General features: G+C 32.4%; 2 protein-coding genes across 2 annotated transcripts; both read right to left on the minus strand.

Moving 5' to 3' along the window:
- Positions 1-1,404: 1,404 nt before the first annotated feature.
- On the minus strand, positions 1,405-3,455 carry LOC120123167 (cytochrome c). The gene is made up of 3 exons (XM_039142121.1): positions 3,246-3,455; positions 2,717-2,850; positions 1,405-1,783 (listed from the first exon to the last, which is right to left on the minus strand). The coding sequence occupies exons 1-3, from the start codon at positions 3,355-3,357 to the stop codon at positions 1,691-1,693; spliced, it is 339 nt and encodes a 112-aa protein (XP_038998052.1). The 5' UTR covers positions 3,358-3,455; the 3' UTR covers positions 1,405-1,690.
- Positions 3,456-5,116: 1,661 nt separating this feature from the next.
- On the minus strand, positions 5,117-6,546 carry LOC120123206. The gene has a single exon (XM_039142142.1). It carries the CDS (start codon positions 6,444-6,446, stop codon positions 5,367-5,369), a length of 1,080 nt encoding a protein of 359 aa, XP_038998073.1. The 5' UTR covers positions 6,447-6,546; the 3' UTR covers positions 5,117-5,366.
- Positions 6,547-18,670: the final 12,124 nt, after the last annotated feature.

Consider the following 18,670-nt stretch of genomic DNA (forward strand, 5'->3'; position numbering starts at 1 on the left):
GGTTTTATGAAGAATTGGTTGGACCGTCATTGTATAAAATAAACACATACTTTGATATTGTGTTTTATTTTCTATATTAAGTGATCAATCGTGCGAGCTGTATCTTATGTTTGAATATATATTTTCCCAATAACAAGCTCTTCATCAATGATTGGAATGGAAAACGAGTCCTTTTTATTTCATATTGAGTTATATAAGGACCATGGATTTATGATTTCACACGTAGTCTGGGAAGGTTATGACAGAAGTTTAGTTCTGTCCACGAGGTTCTTAAACATGTGTGTATAAAATTGATATTGGAAACTGATTGCATGAATAGAATCACAACGATTAAAGACGGTACTAGGATACTACAAAGGAACTCGATAGCTAAAGCTGTCTAAGTTACTAAACAAGATTGATTTGACATTAGGAAGGAACTAGAATAAGGTAGCCGATATTTTAGCAAGAGCTAATCAGGGAGATTGGATTTGATTAGGGGTGTGCAAATTCGGGTATTCGAGTTTTTGGGTATTAGATTACCGAGTACCCGTAATATTTGTGTCGGTGATTTTTCAACTTATGTTTCGACTCGGATGTTATCGGGTACTCGGATTTTTCAGGTATCCGTATTTTGAGTATTTGGCACTTGTTTTTTTTTCATTTTCAAATTATTAATTTAAAAAAATATATACACAAATTTAAATGTTTGAAACTTCAAATTACATACTTCAACATCCGAACATAAAATTTAAAAGTTCGAAATACAAAATCTAATAATCCATAATATAAATAATTCATTATATATATATATATATATATATATATATATATATATGTATATAAACTAACCGGGTACTCGAGTAACCGGTACCCAGAAAACTTCAATTTTGTGACCCGAGCCCGACTCGACCGGGTAAATTTTTTTAAAAAAATTACCTAATTTTTTTAAGTATGGGTCGTCGAGTCGGATAATTTTGCACAAACCTAGATTTGAGTCACCCCAAACTATGTTTTGGAACCACTCCAAAAGAACACAAACTCAATCTTGATTTTATAGTTTTTGTATTATTAAAACAAAATTTTCTTTTAAATAGGTTTTAGAAATTATAGATGCAAGATGACAACTACAAATAAAAACATAGAAGGGACGATTGACTCTTGAGATTTTAAATTTTTATATTTTTAATATATTTTTATTTTCTAAACAATAATTCGTTTTTAAATTCCTAAAGTTTTATAAATTTATCCTCTAAAATATTACAAATCTAAAATCATTCGTATATCCCTATACTCGGTATCACCGTTTGAGTGTTGTAGATGTATCAATTGTTACTTATTGTAGGAAACCTAAAAACCAAATTGAAAAGCATTCATCAACGCCTAAGCCAATATTTGCACTACACCCACACATAAATCCACCGATTATCCATCATCCAAATCTCATAAAGAATTAAGATATCATAACAAACTGTTGGGGCTCGAATAAATCTTCAATGTTTCATGAAAACTTCAAGAAGCCTCACCTTTTATTGAGGTTGATAATACTCGAAATCTTTCAACTCCAAAACCCAGATTATCTTGGAGCTGTTGACTGTTTTCTCTCTTCATTTCAAGAATTGCCTAGTCATTTTATTATCATGTAAAAATAAATAAATCATTGAGCAAAACTCTTCCTTCGTTCCAAAATAGCTGATATAAAGCAGACCCATCAGGCAGTTGATTCCTTCAGATAAGCAATAAGGTCAGCACGATCCTGTGGCTTCTTCAATCCAGGGAAAACCATCTTTGTCCCAGGAATGTACTGCACAAGCAAATTTAACCAGCAAATTGAATCAGTAACAATTCAGCAATGAATTCTATGCTTAAGGCGAATAACAATAGTCGACTGAATATGAGAGTATTTTCTCGCAAAACCAAGATTCAAATCAAGCCAAATCAGCTATCCTAGCATAGATACATCTACTACGTGCCTAAACTAAGACCAGTTAATAACACCAAAAGCATAAGGCCACCGAAATGCAAACATGGTAATAGTTGATTTAAAGCAACGATAAACAACCGTGAATATGTATAAAAAGATATCATCCTTAAATTAGATTAACTACCCAGATGGCTTACCTATGATGGAAATCAAGTAATTAGCAGCAGTGACTATACTACCAGTCTCATAAGAAATTACCTTTTGATGCAAAACAATAGCATCACTAGATGATTTCTTAAGACCCCGATTTATGCTCATCCTTCGAACATATCATGTTAAAGTAAAAGCTTTCCCACGAATAAACCATTGGGCGCCTTAAGTTAAGCTGTCATTTATGGCACTAATGGACGACGACCAGTAACAAGATATTATTAACATTGTGCATTCAACAAGGTAACCCTATCAACTGCTTCCATGTCATCGGTTTCTCAGGTTGGTTTGAACATAGCACACAGTGCCACTAATCCTATCTAAAATAGATACTCTTTTTCATGCTATTTTGAATCACGTGATTAGCGGATATTACAAACAAATAATTGAGCCTCATGACACATGGTCCCAAATGAGAGTCAAAAGGATAAGCCGCAGCGTTTGATAAAGAAACCCAGAAGCTCTGTTTCATGTTATATTTCAAAATCATGGCATCATCCATCCAATGAACACACACAGACACAGAATATATTGAGAAGCTATGAACTTACAATAGCAAGCAAATTGATAAAATTATACTGAAAAAAAAAGGCTCCTACATACCTTCTTAGGATTAAGCAAGTAATCATACAATGTGTTCTCTCCCCAATTCACAGCCATATTTTTGTTAGCAGCGGAATAAGAGTACCCTGGAGTTGTGCCGGATTGCCTCCCAAAAAGCCCATTCAGGTTTGGCCCTGCAATATGAACATATTTTCCCCTAAACTTCAAAAAGGTAGTAAAAATGAAAACATAAAATTGTATCAAGGAGAGATCTGTATCAACATAGAAATCAGTGTGGATCACATTGTTTCAGTGCAAACCTAAGTAACATACCTAACCTAGGAACTAAAAATCTATATTTAAAAGAAACATGGATTAATTTATGTATACGAAGTAAACAGTTAATGAATCCGAGAACAATAAAGTAACCAAATAATTCTTACAAAAAATTTAAAAGATATCAACACGGATTAAATTAGAAAGCGTTGTATTACTCGTTCCTAAAAGCACGAAATTAAGAACTTAGAAAAGAATAATTTCAATCAAAGAAGAACAAAATCAGATCTGAGAGAGGCAGAGAGAGATCGACCTTGTTTGTGACCAGCGCCTTTTTCTACGGTGTGGCACTGGGCGCACTTGGTCTTGAAGATCTTCTCCCCAGCTTTCGCATTACCGGGCGGCGCTTGCTCGAATGAGGCCATTTCTTTTGACTTCGATTGAGGGTTTTTTCTTTACTAATCAAAGCCTTCTTGTTCTTCAAAGTTTTGGTATACAGATGGATCAGCGGTGGAGCTTTTGTTAGGGCATTTGCATACGGCATTTAAATAATGCAAGCATGTGATTCCAAAATTCACGCGCCGGCGCCACACGTTAAGACAAATCAACATTTAAATGGTGAAATGACCAAAACACCCAATCTTTGTTAGCCTATTGTATTATTGTTAGGCTTAATACTCAATCTAGCACCCAAACTACGTCCACCTATTAATGTTTTTTTTTTCATTTTAATACTCCTTCAATCAATTTGTCTAATTTTTTTTACTATTTAAGTAAATTTCAATCTAAAAAATTTATTTCGAAAAATATTCTTCTAACAAATACGTATTACATTTTGTAAGTAAATTGAAAAACATTATTATTTAGTGTCATTCATAATATTGTAAGACAAACATATGATATATTTTTATTGACAGATATAGAAACTCTTAATTTTTTAGGTAAATTAATAATTTGAATATTAAAAGTGGTAAACTCTTTATTTTTTTAGGTAAATTAATCATTTGAATATTAAAAGTGATAAACTCTTAATAATTTGTAAGACAAACATACGATACATTTTTATTGACCGATATAGAAACTCTTAATTATTTAGGTAAATTAATAATTTGAATATTAAAAGTGATAAACTCTTAATTTTTAGGTAAATTAATAATTTGAATATTAAAAGTGATAAAAAAAATTATTTAATACCAAAATAAAATATAATTCAACAGCTAAATTGAAAAAATAATTTTCCTAATATTCTCTTTTCATGAAGGAGTTAAATTTTTTACCATAAATTTTTTTTAATTGCATTCTAAAATCAATATTACTTACAATATCAATTATGGTGTGTACAATTGGAAATCGAGTATGAAACATTTGAATGGTCCAGAGCCGTTTCGTTTTTCATCAAGTTAAAGTGATTATAAAGTAATATATATTCTAAATAATTTTTAATCATTTAACAATGAACGTTCAATCACTCTGTTGCAGTTGTTAGTGTTCGAACCCGTAACCTCTAGAAATAACAATTATTCTTTTAACCATTAAGGTAAATTGATTCATCCCATTGTTAGACTTTTAGTTTATATTAATCCTTTAACCAAAATTTTATGTTATTTCAACGATATTCTAAGAATGATCACACATCATAATCTCAAATTATGATATCATTAAAAAATTATTGAATTTAAAATTAATATAAAAAAACAAAAACCAAGAAAAATACGTTCTAAACCTGAAATTTACTCTGTTCACGAGAATACATACAACAGTTTTAACAAGAAGGGATCAAGGAATAATGAAATTCAATCTAAAAATTTTAAATTTTTATATAATTTAATACTTAATATTTTGGTTATATATTATATTGATAACTTAACTTCAAATTTATAATGTAAATTTTTAAATACACAACTAAGTAACTAACATTGACCTGGTCCCATATTCATTATCGAGACGAGCAATTTCAAACAAGTTGGCAGTGGCATGTCGGACAGTTCACCAGCAAGCATAATAAAAAGAATATTCTTTAATCGTTTATTTGCTCTTTTGATAGTTCAAAGCATAACTTAAGTAACAATACTGCAGCTCATAATTATCATTTCTCCAAGACAACAGCAGTCCGTTACGAATATTTTTCAACACATTTGTAAATTTACCATACCAGCTATCAACTCAAAATTTCCAACATAGCAAAAGAATTTGTAAATTTGAACACAATGGATGCATGTTAAAAATAGTGTTACAAAATGGGATTCGAGTTATAGCTTGCATCCAGCAAAACCATCATATCTGAATTAAGAAGAAAAAGAAAAACTACTCGGTTTCTTCTTGCTTACTTTCTTAGACACAAAATTGATCTTCTTCGCAAACTGCTCGGTTTCTTCTTGTTTACTTGCTTGATGATCCATGGCCACAAAGTGGCGGTGCTGGTGGGATCGCATTCTCAGCTAGGAGAGAAGCGGGTCAGTTGCACGAATGCCCCAGTTGAGGTAGAGGCATCAAAACTCATCTCGCTGCTAATTCCGGAACTTCCTTCGGGGTGGCTCTGATTAGGGATGAGAGAAACAGAGTCATTTTGAACATCGAGAAAAGCCCTTCGCCTAGCCTCCAAGTCATGAAGGTTCCTCAGGGCTAGACAGTCCTTAACCGGGTAGCAGACAAGTATGCAAATGCAGAAACCAGCACAACATAGTTGAGCAAGAAAAGCTGAGAAGGCAAGAGCTTCAAACAGAAATTGTTCTGGTTTAGATAAAACAGATAGTCCAAGTAAAACAACCCTTAATTGAAGTAAACTCAAGACCGAGAAAATTAATGTGTACACTCTCCTCCTCAAACCCCTATTGATAACCAATTGCAAAATCCGCCTCCCAAGCCAAAACAAGTAGATGGTCAAGATGGTAGCAAAAAGTCCTAGAAGAATAGTATTCAATAAAGGGTAAGTGCAAAGGGCGATGTCATCAGAATTTTGCATCACTCGAACAACTACCCTTGGGAAATATGGTGATAATTCTCTTCTATCCTTCCGTAAATCTGGTGCAATCAAAATAAGTATAAGTTGAAGAACAAACACAGGGAGGCAGTAGAGAAAAATATAGCCCGCTGTTTTCCCATTCCATTTTCTGCTCAGAATGCCAGTGTCTATATTCTGTAAAGGAGCTCGAAGAAGAAAAACGAGAGTGAGGAACATGCAAGGTTCCGCAAAACCTAAATTTGACACGATGTAACATTTGCAGATGTTTTCTTGCCATTTGAAATTGAGTGCATTAAACACTCTTCCTTGTCGTCTTAGAAAATTTAGCCGTATAATTTCACCAAAACCCCACCAGATGGTGAACAAAATGAACGTGATTCGGATGATGCAAGGTCCATTGAAATAACTAAGCTGAATGAATCCTTGTCTAAGAACGCGTGAACGCACGTAAAGCAAGTATGCAATGCACACCAAACCGAGAAGAACCAACAGAGCAACTAGACAAATTGTCAACACACCGAATGCTTCGGCGGAATATCTCTTCAGGGGCATTACCCGAAACACAGATTCCACGCATACTCTCAGCCAGCATGGATACAAAGGATCCTCTGATAGCGCACAAACAGTCTTCTGAGAATTATATCTAGAGGCTATCAAGGAATTATTACTGGAACTATGTGCAAAGATGATTAAGCTGGCATCATTAATTAACTCGTATCTTCTTGCCTGCCTACCATATTCATGTATTTAATGCAAAAAACTGATTCAAAACTTAAAAATGTTAAATTTAGACTGCTGTTTCAACCACTAACTTGAAGGATTAGCTCAAACTTCAATTATTTGTCCAAGAACCTGCAGAGTAAAGGGAACAAATCAACAATTAACCAAAAATATCATGAAGAAAACTCTTATAACAAAAGAACAAAGATTTCTATAGCATGCATGACAGTTTAATAAAAACCACCGCTTTGTGCCCCACACCTACTCTGATAAAAGAAAAAGTGAAAAATGTTCTAGACCTCCAATTTTATAGGAACTTATTATTAAAACAGAACATTTTTTTATGCATATGACCAAATATCACAAAGCAAGCCAGAACATTTTTATGACAATCATCTAATAGACAGATTCTAGTAAAAAGAACCATCCGTGTTTAAATGCGTATGGAAATAAACATATCAAATAGATTACTCAGAACATACAGAAGATATATCAAGTTTTGCTGGTGCAGACTCACCCCATGTAAACCAACAGCAATAACAGTCTCATTTTCAAAAAGAATATGATGTCATGTGCATCACTATTTATGTCTCATGTCACTCAGATGGTTCTTTTTACTCAGAATATGCAGCAGATATATCAAGTTTTGGTGGTGCAGACTCACTCCATATAAACCAACAGCAATGACAGTCTCATTTACAAAAAGACACAACTGTTTGATGTCATGTGCATCACTATTTGTCTCATGTCATTCGGAAAATATTCTTACATTCCATCTTAATTAAACATTGAGACAACAGAAAACACGAGAGGCCATTAGTTTTCACATCATCAAAGAAAAAGTAACAACGATTGAGCAGAAGATAATATATTAATATAAATATGAGGTACAAATTCATTTTGGTCAGATCAATGGGTTGATGAGGTTCCTTTAAAAAATCAATTTCCTAGGATGTTTGCGCTTTCTACAAGCAAATGGGGTAAGGTTGAGGAGTTTGGCAGTTTTGATTCGAACGGTTGGGTATGGAACATCCAAACTAGAAGGAATTTGTGTGATTGGGAATTGGATCAGTGGTTGGAATTGATGACAAAACTGAAGGATGTTAAACTATCTGATTCAGTAGAAGATTTTCTATCTTGGTCTGTAAGTGGTGATGGGCTGTTTTCAGTCAAGTCTTGCAGAAATGCAATTGGGAAAGGGTCTGGGGGTTCGGATTTGTGGTTGAAAGGGGTGTGGTTGGGTGTATCTCCTCCTTGTGTTGAAATTTTTTTGTGGCAGCTAGCTCATCAGAAAGTGGCAGTAAGAGAAGAGTTGGTGAACAGAGGAATGCAGCTAGGGGTTGACATTCTTTGTCCGTTGTGTAAGAAACAAGTGGAATCAGTGCAACACTTATTTATTTCGTGTTATGTAGCTTGGGAATTGTGGAATAAAATGGCAAGCTTTTGGGATATAGCTTTAGTACTTCCTAAGAACCCTCCTTCTCTGCTTAGCTCCTGGGGTGAGTTGAGGGGGAATTCGTTGATTTGGAAATTTATTCCGGGAGTAGTATTTTGGTCTATTTGGAAAATTAGGAATGCAATGGTGTTCGAAGGTTCTCCCCTTGACAGGATGGCTCTGTTTTTTGTTACTAGATTCAGGTTATCTAAATGGTTTTTAGCCAAGTATCCTAAGTTTCCTATACAGGAGGATGTGCTGATTGGTGACCCATCTCTTGCAGATGGTTTTTCAGTTCATAAACCTAAGGATTTTCAGCTGTTTCGCTGGCACCCACCCCCTGTTGATTTTTTGAAGATGAATGTTGATGGAGCTGCTAGACTCAATGGCAAGGATGGATGTATAGGAGGTATTTTAAGAGACTACAATAGCACCACTCTTCTGACTTTTTCAGAAAATGTAGGTCAAGGTCCCCCGCCGGTTGTTGAGTTAAAGGCTATAAAGAGAGGCATTGAAATCTTTTTGTCTTCAGTTTGGGTTTCTGTTGGTAGGTTGATTGTGGAGAGTGACTGTAAGTCTGCAGTGGATTGGATTCAGTTCCCGGCTTTGGCTCCTGTTTTTACTTTGCAATTAGTTAAAGCGATCTCAGTACTCATCTCGGATAGGGTGCATTCGGTTAGGTGGATTCCAAGGGCATGTAATGGAGAGGCAGACAGTTTAGCAAAGTCAGGGATTGGTTGATTGTTAGGTCTTATCAATGGATCTTCTTGTTCGAGTTATAGGGTTTTGGTTGTTAGTGAAGTTGTTAAGTTTTATGTAATCCATTATGGACTAGTTGTTAAATCTTATGTAATTTCTTCTGATTAATAAAATGTCTAAGGCACTCTTTTCCTCCTTCCGCTGATTAAGGAGCTTTCTTTCAAGCTCCATTAATCAAGAAGGGGGTTTTTAATGAGGCCTGCAATTCCTATCAAAAAAATATGAGGTACAAATAAGATGTTAAACATTTCAGCAAATAATTTCCATCTAAGCAAGACAAAGCTCTTTACATGATTAGCAAATCAAACTCAACACTTCAAATCATTTGGAGATTGGCAATAAGTTGCTCCCTAATAAGCAATATCTGACCAAATGAATCAAACCATAACAGATCATAGGCAGGTGTTGAAATAAAACATCCAGATATGCTTTAATCACAATGCCAACAATAAGCAAAGATGGACAAAAATAACGTCAGCGCTGCCCGTATTGTCACTTGTGACACAAGAATATTAGTCAAAACTGTCAAATAAATGAATTATGAAACTAAGAGAGAATTATCATTATGCTTAATTAATTATAGTCTACAAATAATAAAACTGATGACCTAAAACCTCATTGAGAATCCAATCAATTCCCCTAAATTTTCAATTAATTTGATCTTAAACAAAATCAAGGGGGGGGGAAGCTTTTTTCCTGCACTATCATTGGAGAAATAAGCATGATTTCCTCTAGTTATAAAATAATTAACAAACGTTGCAAAATCTATAATTTTTTTTTTTAAATTTCCCTATCATTAACTATAAATTATTAAAATTAAAAAAATACAAACTCCAGCCAATCAATTAGACAAATCTAGGCATCTTGAAAATATACATATGAACAAAAATAATAATTGAACTTCCTAAAATTCATCGTCATCGATAGTGCATGCAGTACAATCATTATGCTAAAATGCCATCGGATATCATAAAAAATTATTAAAAAAAAGATATTCGCAACAATACCAAACAAGGGGGAAAGTAAAAAAAACACACAAGAATGAGGTAAAAGATTGACCGACGAAGAGCTTACTAAGAGAAGAATCTTGATCCGCCGAGGTCGGTAAACGAGACGGAGAATCGAAGAAAAGGGATCGAGAAACCCTATAACTGTTTGCAATGTAGAAATCAAGAATCGAGAGAGAGAGAGAGAGAGAGAGAGAGGAAAAACGTAGTTTTGGGGAATAGGTGAGTGGGACTTCGTTGGGTGACAGCCTGTCTCCAGCTGTGTCGTCCAAACCTCTTGCTTCGGAGTTCCCTCAATGGGTGTTTTCTTGCCGTTCTTACGTGGATTTTGCTTTGGCCGCGTCTACGGTCATTACGGATTGCTTCTGTTTTTCTTATAAACAACAATTTGTTTTTTCCCCCTTTTTTCTATGAAATTGGTTTTTTGTGTGTGGCTTTTCTGTTCTGTTAATTTATATCAGGAGATGATGATTATGAATAGTTAGTACTAAAAGAGCTACAGATTATGGATGGAGGGAAGCTACTTTAAAAGGAAATAAATCTGTATCTCAAATAATATCCATGCCAAATCTTGATTTATTGAATATTATTTTTAATGACTCAATCAGATTTTAATTATATTATCACGTTAAAGAAAGTAAAAGTATATTTAGTTGGTTTGTTAAGACGATCATCTTTGTTTGTTTTTTCTATATATTTTTTATATTATGGAAGAGTGATTGTTTGATCGAGTCATATCGAGTCGAGTAAAAAATTTGAGTTATTTGAGATGATGAATTTTATTTAACAACTCGAAGTTGACTTGAAAATTTTTCAAGTCGAGTTCGTTCGAGTCAAATCAAATTTTCAAATTTCTATTTAATTAATGATAAATATTAACAATATTATGATATTATTTTATTTCAATTTAAATAACTTTTTATAGCTATATAATACATATATATTTTTTCATATTTTTTATGTATGATATATATATATCATACAGAATCAGAAGACGACTTAAATTTAAAAATCAATATACTAATTATAAAAAAATTTGGGGTTATACGAATTACTATTTGAGTTATTCAAGTTGTATTTTACAACTCAATTTAAACTTAATATTTTTTCAATTCAAGTTGAGTTTTTCGAATCAAGTCAAATCGATAGAATCAATTTTTTGAATCAAATCGAATTTTGCTTACTCCTAAAATTATGTTTTTTAAATTTACTAGAAATTTCCTTATTTTTCTTAAAGTCTTCCATTATTCTTTCTTTTGATAGGATTAGATTTAAAATTGATTAAAAAAAATGATATTATGATATTCTTAACAGATACATGATAAATAATATTTGCGAAATTCACATAAATCTCCATTAATTATTATCAACATTCATTTTATAATTTCATTTTTATAATTTTAGGGACCAAATGATAGATTTTTTATATTTTTTAATATATAGATTTCTTTCATTTTCTTTGCGGATCTTGAATTTTCCCCCTCTTTATCAAAACACCTACATTAGCTCTCAAAATATCCCCCATGCATGAGTCTTAAGACATTGAATAGCGGTTATTCGCCTATACTAAAAAGAATGAATCATTAATTATTTTCGCATCTCAGCATCATCAGTATGGTGAGCGTAAAAACACTTTTGATTGTTATATTATTCTTTAGAGCTAGCCCATGAAACAATCTTCCAAGATTCATATGATCCATAAGATACTTCCATTTGCCTTAAATCAAGATTTTCAAGAGCCAAAAAACACTTTAATCTTCATATTATTTTTTCTTTGATATCTATTCTATGTTTGCTCTTAAAATATTAATGTATAAATCTTAAATCACATGATTATCGATTTTTTTCTACATAATGAAAAACGAAAGCGATTTTTATTTTTAAAATGTAAAAAAAAATCATGTGTTTGAAAAATCGAATAAATTTTAAAATCGGAGTTGCCATCAACCTTTGAGTTAGTAGGTTAAGTACCTAAAACATTTAAAAATAATTTAAATAAATATAAAAATAATTTTAAAACAAAATTGATATGCATTTGCCAGAAATAATCGCTTACACGTCATCGTGGTAGTGGAATTAAATAATGCTAGAAATCAAGAATCATCTAAAGATTTGTTTTATCACTTATTAATTAATTCGTTTCAAACTAAAAGAATATTCTCTATTTTGAGAAGAGATCACGGATTTACACGTCTCCAATTGGAAGGTTATCCCATCTATCTCTTTCCAATTCGAGAATATTCTTTATTTATTTATTTAGGATCTCATATTAATATGAATAAAATAGAAATAAACAAATTAAAGTAACGTATAAAAATAAGCAAATACGAAAATAATTATTATTCATTTTTATTTATTCAGACATACTCGATTATTTTCAAGTTTATTTTTGTTCGAACGTCGTATTGAATCATACTACCTCGATAGGTCACACTTTTCACGCCCATTCTACGAAATTTTTCTTGAAAATTACGAGTATTAAATAAATCTAAGAATAAGTGTGATTTTAGGGATATTTTATCATTTAATGTGGGTTATATCCATTCTAAATAAATTCAAGCAAACATTTATACTAAATGAATAAAGTAATAGACTGAATTAGAACTAAAGTAAAGCTACAGGGACTTATTAGCAAATAAATTTATTTTTATTTATTGATTATGTTAATTAAGGGCCAAAATAAGCATTCAACAAAACTAGAGGGATTCAGAATGTAAATTACACACGTTTACATGTGATAGCTTTAAAACTAAAATGATACAAACCAAACATTGTTAAACCATTCCGGCTATTAAACCGAAACATCTCATATTCAGATGGTGACTAAAGTGTAAAAGCAATCAGAGTTAAAGCCTAATGCATAAAACATGGATCTCATATTAATGACTAAATTGGAAATAATATAAATAATATATGACCAAAACGAAACGATTACAAAATATGAGGGCCTCTACAACAATTTACCCACATGCTATTTTATAGCCCCAAAACAGCGTTGTATGGCACTTGATATATAAGCATGGAATTAGGCAAAATATGGCCTTATCTTTCATTTGTTCCACTCTCTTGTTTTTTGCTAAAGATAGAAGAAATTTTATCTCAAATCCCCCTCTCTTCCTCTAGCTGGAGAAGGCATGAAACCTTCGACCATTATAGCTGAGCTCCAGTCACGTAATCTACCGTCGTCGGCAGTGGTCAAAAAACCCAAAGTGAGCCAAAATGCTTCTCTCTTCTCCCCAAAACCAAATCATAGGCTATTTTCCCCTAAATCTGTCTTTTATGGCCTAAATCTAAGCATTTACCTTAAAAATGGGTGTTCTCCAACGATGTTTGGAGGCTCCGATAGAAGGCCAAGGTATCTCCTCTCTCAGTTTTCCTCTCCCTTTTTTATATTCTTATGTTGTGGCTGCTATCACTCTCTCTTATTCTCTTACGAAAATCAAAGGAAAAGGCTTAATTTTCTTTTTTTATCGTTGTTGTTGTTCATTATATAGAGGAATGTTTGCCTTTTTGTTTTATTTCTTGTTGCATGTAAAAGAGAAGAGAGATGTCTAATTTTTTTTGCCTTTGTGACTTGTTCGAGGAGATACTGGCGGGGAACACAGCTCTGGGATAGACAACCGTGATCTTATCAAAAGGCAAGCGTAAAAAAATTTACTCGATGCTTTCTTTATTCATTTTTATGGTGACCGACATGTTTTTTAGTGGTAGCTGCATTCCTCAGGAACCGCGAGTCACGGGTGAACATAGGAGGATGACAATGTGATTGACACACATGAGAGCCTCGGGCATGTGACAGATTCTTGGCGCATGAAGGTTGATGAGTTTAGGTCAAAACACTAATTTGGGTTGATTTAGGCCGTTGGATCAGATCTTATCCAACGATTGATGTGGCTTGGTGGTTTAAGGAATATGACAAAACCATAGTTGTACATGGGCCTTGGAATTGGGCCACTATTGGACTTGTACATTTAATTAATAATATCAATAATTTTTGGGCATATTTGTTTATAATAATAATAATAATATTAATTAATAATAATAAATAATATTAAAATTAATAAATAATAATAATAATAATAATTTATAATCAAATAAATGGTGATTACTGTTGCACCTATTTGCTCATTGAGGTGGAACTGAAATAGAGAAAATACATAAAGCACTATTTTTGTCGTGACCATCGAGCTTCTTGAGCTATGAGTTCTTATCATTACAAACTCTTTGAAAATGTTGATCCAACTCTTCTGTGAAGGAACCGAGCAAAGTTTGAGCAATTTCTTCTTATTATGAACTTTTTTTTCTTTAAATGATTCCAAATCCTTCAGTGATGGACTCGAGCAACAAGTTCTTCTCATTATGAACTTCTTCTCTTGAAATGTTAATATAACTCCTTCTGTTATGGAATCAGCAAAGGCTGAACACATGCTTTTCATTATGAACTTCTGAACAAGTTCTTCTCATTATGAACTTCTGAACAAGTTCTTCTCATTATGAACTTCTTGTCTTAAAATTTTGATCCAACTTCTTCTGTGAAGGAATCGAGCAAAAGTTGTACAAGTTCTTCTTATTATGAACTTATTCTCTTGGAAATACTGATCCAACTCCTTCTGTGATGCAGTCGAGCAAATGTGATGTTGATCCAACTCATTATGTGATGGAATCGTACGAAGAGGTGAACATGTTCTTCTCATTAGGAACTTATTCTCCCTCATCGAATGACTTCTTCTCATCATGAACTCTTAAATTATAAATGTTTGGTCTATTATCATGTGTCCTTGATATGTAATTAAGGTACCCAAAGGTCCTTAATTTTTTGCTGAGGTTCACTTCTTTCGAAGGTGACAAGGTGGACTAAATCTTTGCTGAAATCCTCTTCCTTTGTAGAGATGAGATATTTGTCGACTTCTTGAATTCTTGTCAAACGTTCAAAACTTAATGAAAATGAATGTGTATGCTCCTATTTTTGCAAATGCATAAATATGCATGCATGGTGCCATTTTAGTATTGCAAACGTCGTTGTTTGTAAATCGTTACTTCATCCTCTTTGTTGAAGTCTTTGCTTGAATTGAAATATCTATCTCATTTCATTTGTCTACTTAGGATTAACCTCCTTTGAATTTCCTAAAAGGTATGTCAAGAGATATGATTTGGGATGCACGCAATCGTCATCAATTTATCACACCTCCTAAAATTTGGGCTATTATGTCACATTCTTCCATACACTTCCACCCATAGGTGTTGCCACAGTGGCCTACTTTGGAATCCTTGTAATATCCCAAAATCAGGGTTAGTGACTAAATTAGAAGTTTTAAAACTTTAAGGTATGATTTTAAAAAGATTGAAAACTTCATAGACTTATTTGGAAATATTTTATGAAGAGCTATTAATTTTTAAAGGAAGTAAAGGGTAAAATGGTCAATTGGCAAAGAAAGATTTTTTATTTTTCCCTTTTTAAGGGAGTGGTCCACGTAGAATTGAGGAGGAGACAAGGTTGTAGTTTCCAGAGTTCTCTTCTTCTCCATCGTGGCCATGAGCTTTAAGCAAATGTAGTTTTCCAGATGGTTAATTTATTGTTGAATTTTTGATTTGGTTATGATCATTAGATAATACTTAAGCTTAAGTCAACTTTAAATCAAAGGATTAAGAAGTTAGGAGAGATTAAAGATTAAGAGTTTTTGAATGAAAACTTGGAATAGAATTGGTAAGTGGAATTTGAAACTAAATTTGACTTATCAGTGGTTGAATAAAGAGATATGAAGTAATAGAATTAGATTTAGAACAAGTGGAAAAATCGGTATGATTCTTGAATTCCATGTAGAGGATAGGATTTTGAGGTTAGAGATGTGATAAATGAGTATTAATGAGTTTAAGTATATGTATGCGAGTTAAGAATATAAAAGGGGATGAAATATAAAACATTTGAGCTAAATTGAGTGAATTTTTGGGTGAAAAAGTCTGTTATGGGCAGGGTGTACCGGTACCCTATGAACAGGTACCTATACACTAAGACCAATTTTGAAGAACATCTTCATAGTGTATCGATACATTAAGGAGTGTATCGATACCCCCTTGAAACGAAAGTTTTGAATGTAATATGGGTATCGATACACATGCAGTGTACCGATACCTCAGTGAGGGATGTATCGATACACTATAGAGTGTACTGATACATACATTAAACAAGGAATGAAATTAGTTTTTCCTTTAGTATGAGAAATGAAAGATTGGAGTATATCAAGTGGAATATTGATATGTATCAATGAATAATTATGTAGATATTGAACGTGACTTTGTTCCAGAGAAATCAAAGAATTAGAATTGATTCAATTCAAACAAGACTAAGGTGAATACGTATTAGTGATGTATGATGAATGAAAATAAGACTCGTGATGAGTCTATTTCCTATAGTAGTATAAATGAATAATAAATATGAGCATGTGATTGATATGAGGATATGTGATTATATATTTTACATGGTTGTGTGAACATATGTGAATGTATGGAATCTATGTGACATGATAAACGACAATAGAGATATAAGGAATTGTATAAATGGAATTATGATCTAAAATATGTAGGTTTTTATGTGATATAAAGTATAGTACAAAGAATATAGGAAATCATATGAGAAGTTTATAGGAATTGAACAATACAAATAACTTATATGATAGGTGACTACACATGCTACATGATATATGTGATTAATTATAGGAATCAATATAATTAAATTATATGATTAAATGAGAATAGTATATTAATGAGGAGACTTGAACATAATAGATGATACGAAATTGTAAGATAATTATTTTAGGAAAGAATTATATACTCAAAGAAAACTATAATATAGGAGTTATGTAAATTGAAATAATAGAAATGATTTATATGAGTAAATGAAAGAGTGAGACCAAATAGATAGTATTTACTTATAGGATACACGAGATTACTTGTTTATGTTAAATAATCTAAATAGGAATATGTTAGGAAACTACATGTGAACTGAGATTTAGTTAGTTGAGTTATATGATATATTAAGTATGTTAAAGTTATGTGATTATGAATGATATGACGTGAGACATATGAAAAAGAAAGTATAAGTGATATGATTATATGAGTACAAAATATAAAGCATGATATAAGTTATATGATGTGAATAGATGAATATTTGATTATCTGAAAGGATAAAAGATAATGCCCATGATATGAATCATGAGATCTAGAGGTATAGTTGGCATGCTAAGAGTCGAGGGTCACCTATGTCTTTCGAGACATATGGATAGTTTACCTATGTCCTTCGGGACATATGGACAGGATTACCTATGTCCTTCGGGACATATGGACAGTTATGTTCTTTGGAATATATGGATAGGTTCTTCGGGACACAGATTTCATATGCCACTTAGTGGATTTTATACGAGCTGTGGTGACAGCCTATGTGTGCACAACCTCATAGTACTCTTATACCTTGAGTTCTCAATAGTGTACATGGGCTTATAAAAGATATAAAGAGTATGTACATATTTGCATGTTAATATGTTATTATTGTTTATACTGATTTCTATATGACATTGTGGATTTATAATATTATATGCATAATTGTTATTAGATAATTGATTATATGTTCATAATTATAGAAGTTCTTTATCATATCTTTATGCATCACTAAGTCTATGACTTAGCATGTAAGTGATTTACACGTAGGTACAAGAAAGCATGAGGATCAATCTTAGGATTGGCGGAGCAGCATATCTTTACTAAAAGATCATATCAGAAGTAAATTCATAGTATGTATTTTGTGAAGTCAAAAGTTTTGGAATGTACAAAAGTGTAATTTACGCATGCTCTGATCAATTTTGTAATGGTTTGAACTTATGTAATTATAAGTTTTATGTTAATAAAAGTTTAAATTTCCCATAGTTTTTATGAATGTATATGTTTTGAAAAGTCAATGTGACACCTCGGACTTGTATCCGGGTCGGGTATAGGTTGGGGGTGTTACATTTAATGGTATCAGAGCTAAGGTTTAGCCGATTCTAGGCTTAAACCGAAGGTCAAAGAGTTTTAAAATATGTACATGCTAACTCGAAGTGAAAATTTCTGATCTGATAGTGTAAAGAGTGTGTTGGCTTGCTAATAGAATTAGATTATTAAGTTAAAATAAAATTATGATAATGAGAGCTTCGAAAGAATTGAGAGGTAATAGACCTGATGGTGATAGCCATTCACCTGCCCTGGCCAGGCAGGATGAATATCGGACACCTCAGGAAGTGGATCATAAGAGCAAAGGTTAATTTCATAAAGTTGAAATCATATTAGAATCGTAATAGAAGATTTTCACTGTTTTAAATCGGGGAAAAATGATATGGAGTAGTTTTGTTATTATATGGATAATATAGAATATAATGGACAAGTGTCACCATAAGAATGTTAAAGGATCAAATGATGTGGTTAGAATTTGTAGAAAAGTTCAAGAATAAGTACATCAGTGACAAGTTTATAAATAAATGAAATCAGAGTTGTGAATTTGAAACAAAGGGATAATATTGTATAGAAGCAAGAGTTGGATATGATAATGAATATGATAAGGGCTTGCATTCTAGATGGAAAAAGTTAGCGTTGCCTAACAAGAGTATGTGATGGAAATGTAAGGCAGTAAAGGAGATAAGGGAATAATACAATATATGAATAAAAGTGTGGGCTTGATAAGTGAGTACATTATACTGGTTTGATTTCAACAGAAAGGATGTATATAATTAGTTTGATTAGGGCTTATGCCCTAGGTTGAAAATTTGTTACAAATAAGCTGTAATGGTATGGACAATAGAGTTATAAGATTTGAAGGAAATATAAAGTTA

This window comes from Hibiscus syriacus, unplaced genomic scaffold (genome assembly GCF_006381635.1).
Source record: "Hibiscus syriacus cultivar Baekdansim isolate YM2019G1 unplaced genomic scaffold, ASM638163v2 tig00110391_pilon, whole genome shotgun sequence".
In the NCBI taxonomy this organism is placed as follows: Eukaryota; Viridiplantae; Streptophyta; class Magnoliopsida; order Malvales; family Malvaceae; genus Hibiscus; species Hibiscus syriacus.

What these genes read in the sequence shown, in the direction of transcription:
- LOC120123167 (XM_039142121.1), bottom strand. Translation starts at nt 3,357, where the DNA reads ATGGCCTCATTCGAGCAAGCGCCGCCCGGTAATGCGAAAGCTGGGGAG. An exon ending in AGGCGCTGGTCACAAACAAG is followed by an intron (nt 2,851 to 3,245) that starts GTCGATCTCTCT and finishes TTCATATTGCAG; the next exon opens with GGCCAAACCTGAATGGGCTT. An exon ending in ACTTGCTTAATCCTAAGAAG is followed by an intron (nt 1,784 to 2,716) that starts GTATGTAGGAGC and finishes TTGCTTGTGCAG; the next exon opens with TACATTCCTGGGACAAAGAT.
- LOC120123206 (XM_039142142.1), bottom strand. Translation starts at nt 6,446, where the DNA reads ATGCCCCTGAAGAGATATTCCGCCGAAGCATTCGGTGTGTTGACAATT.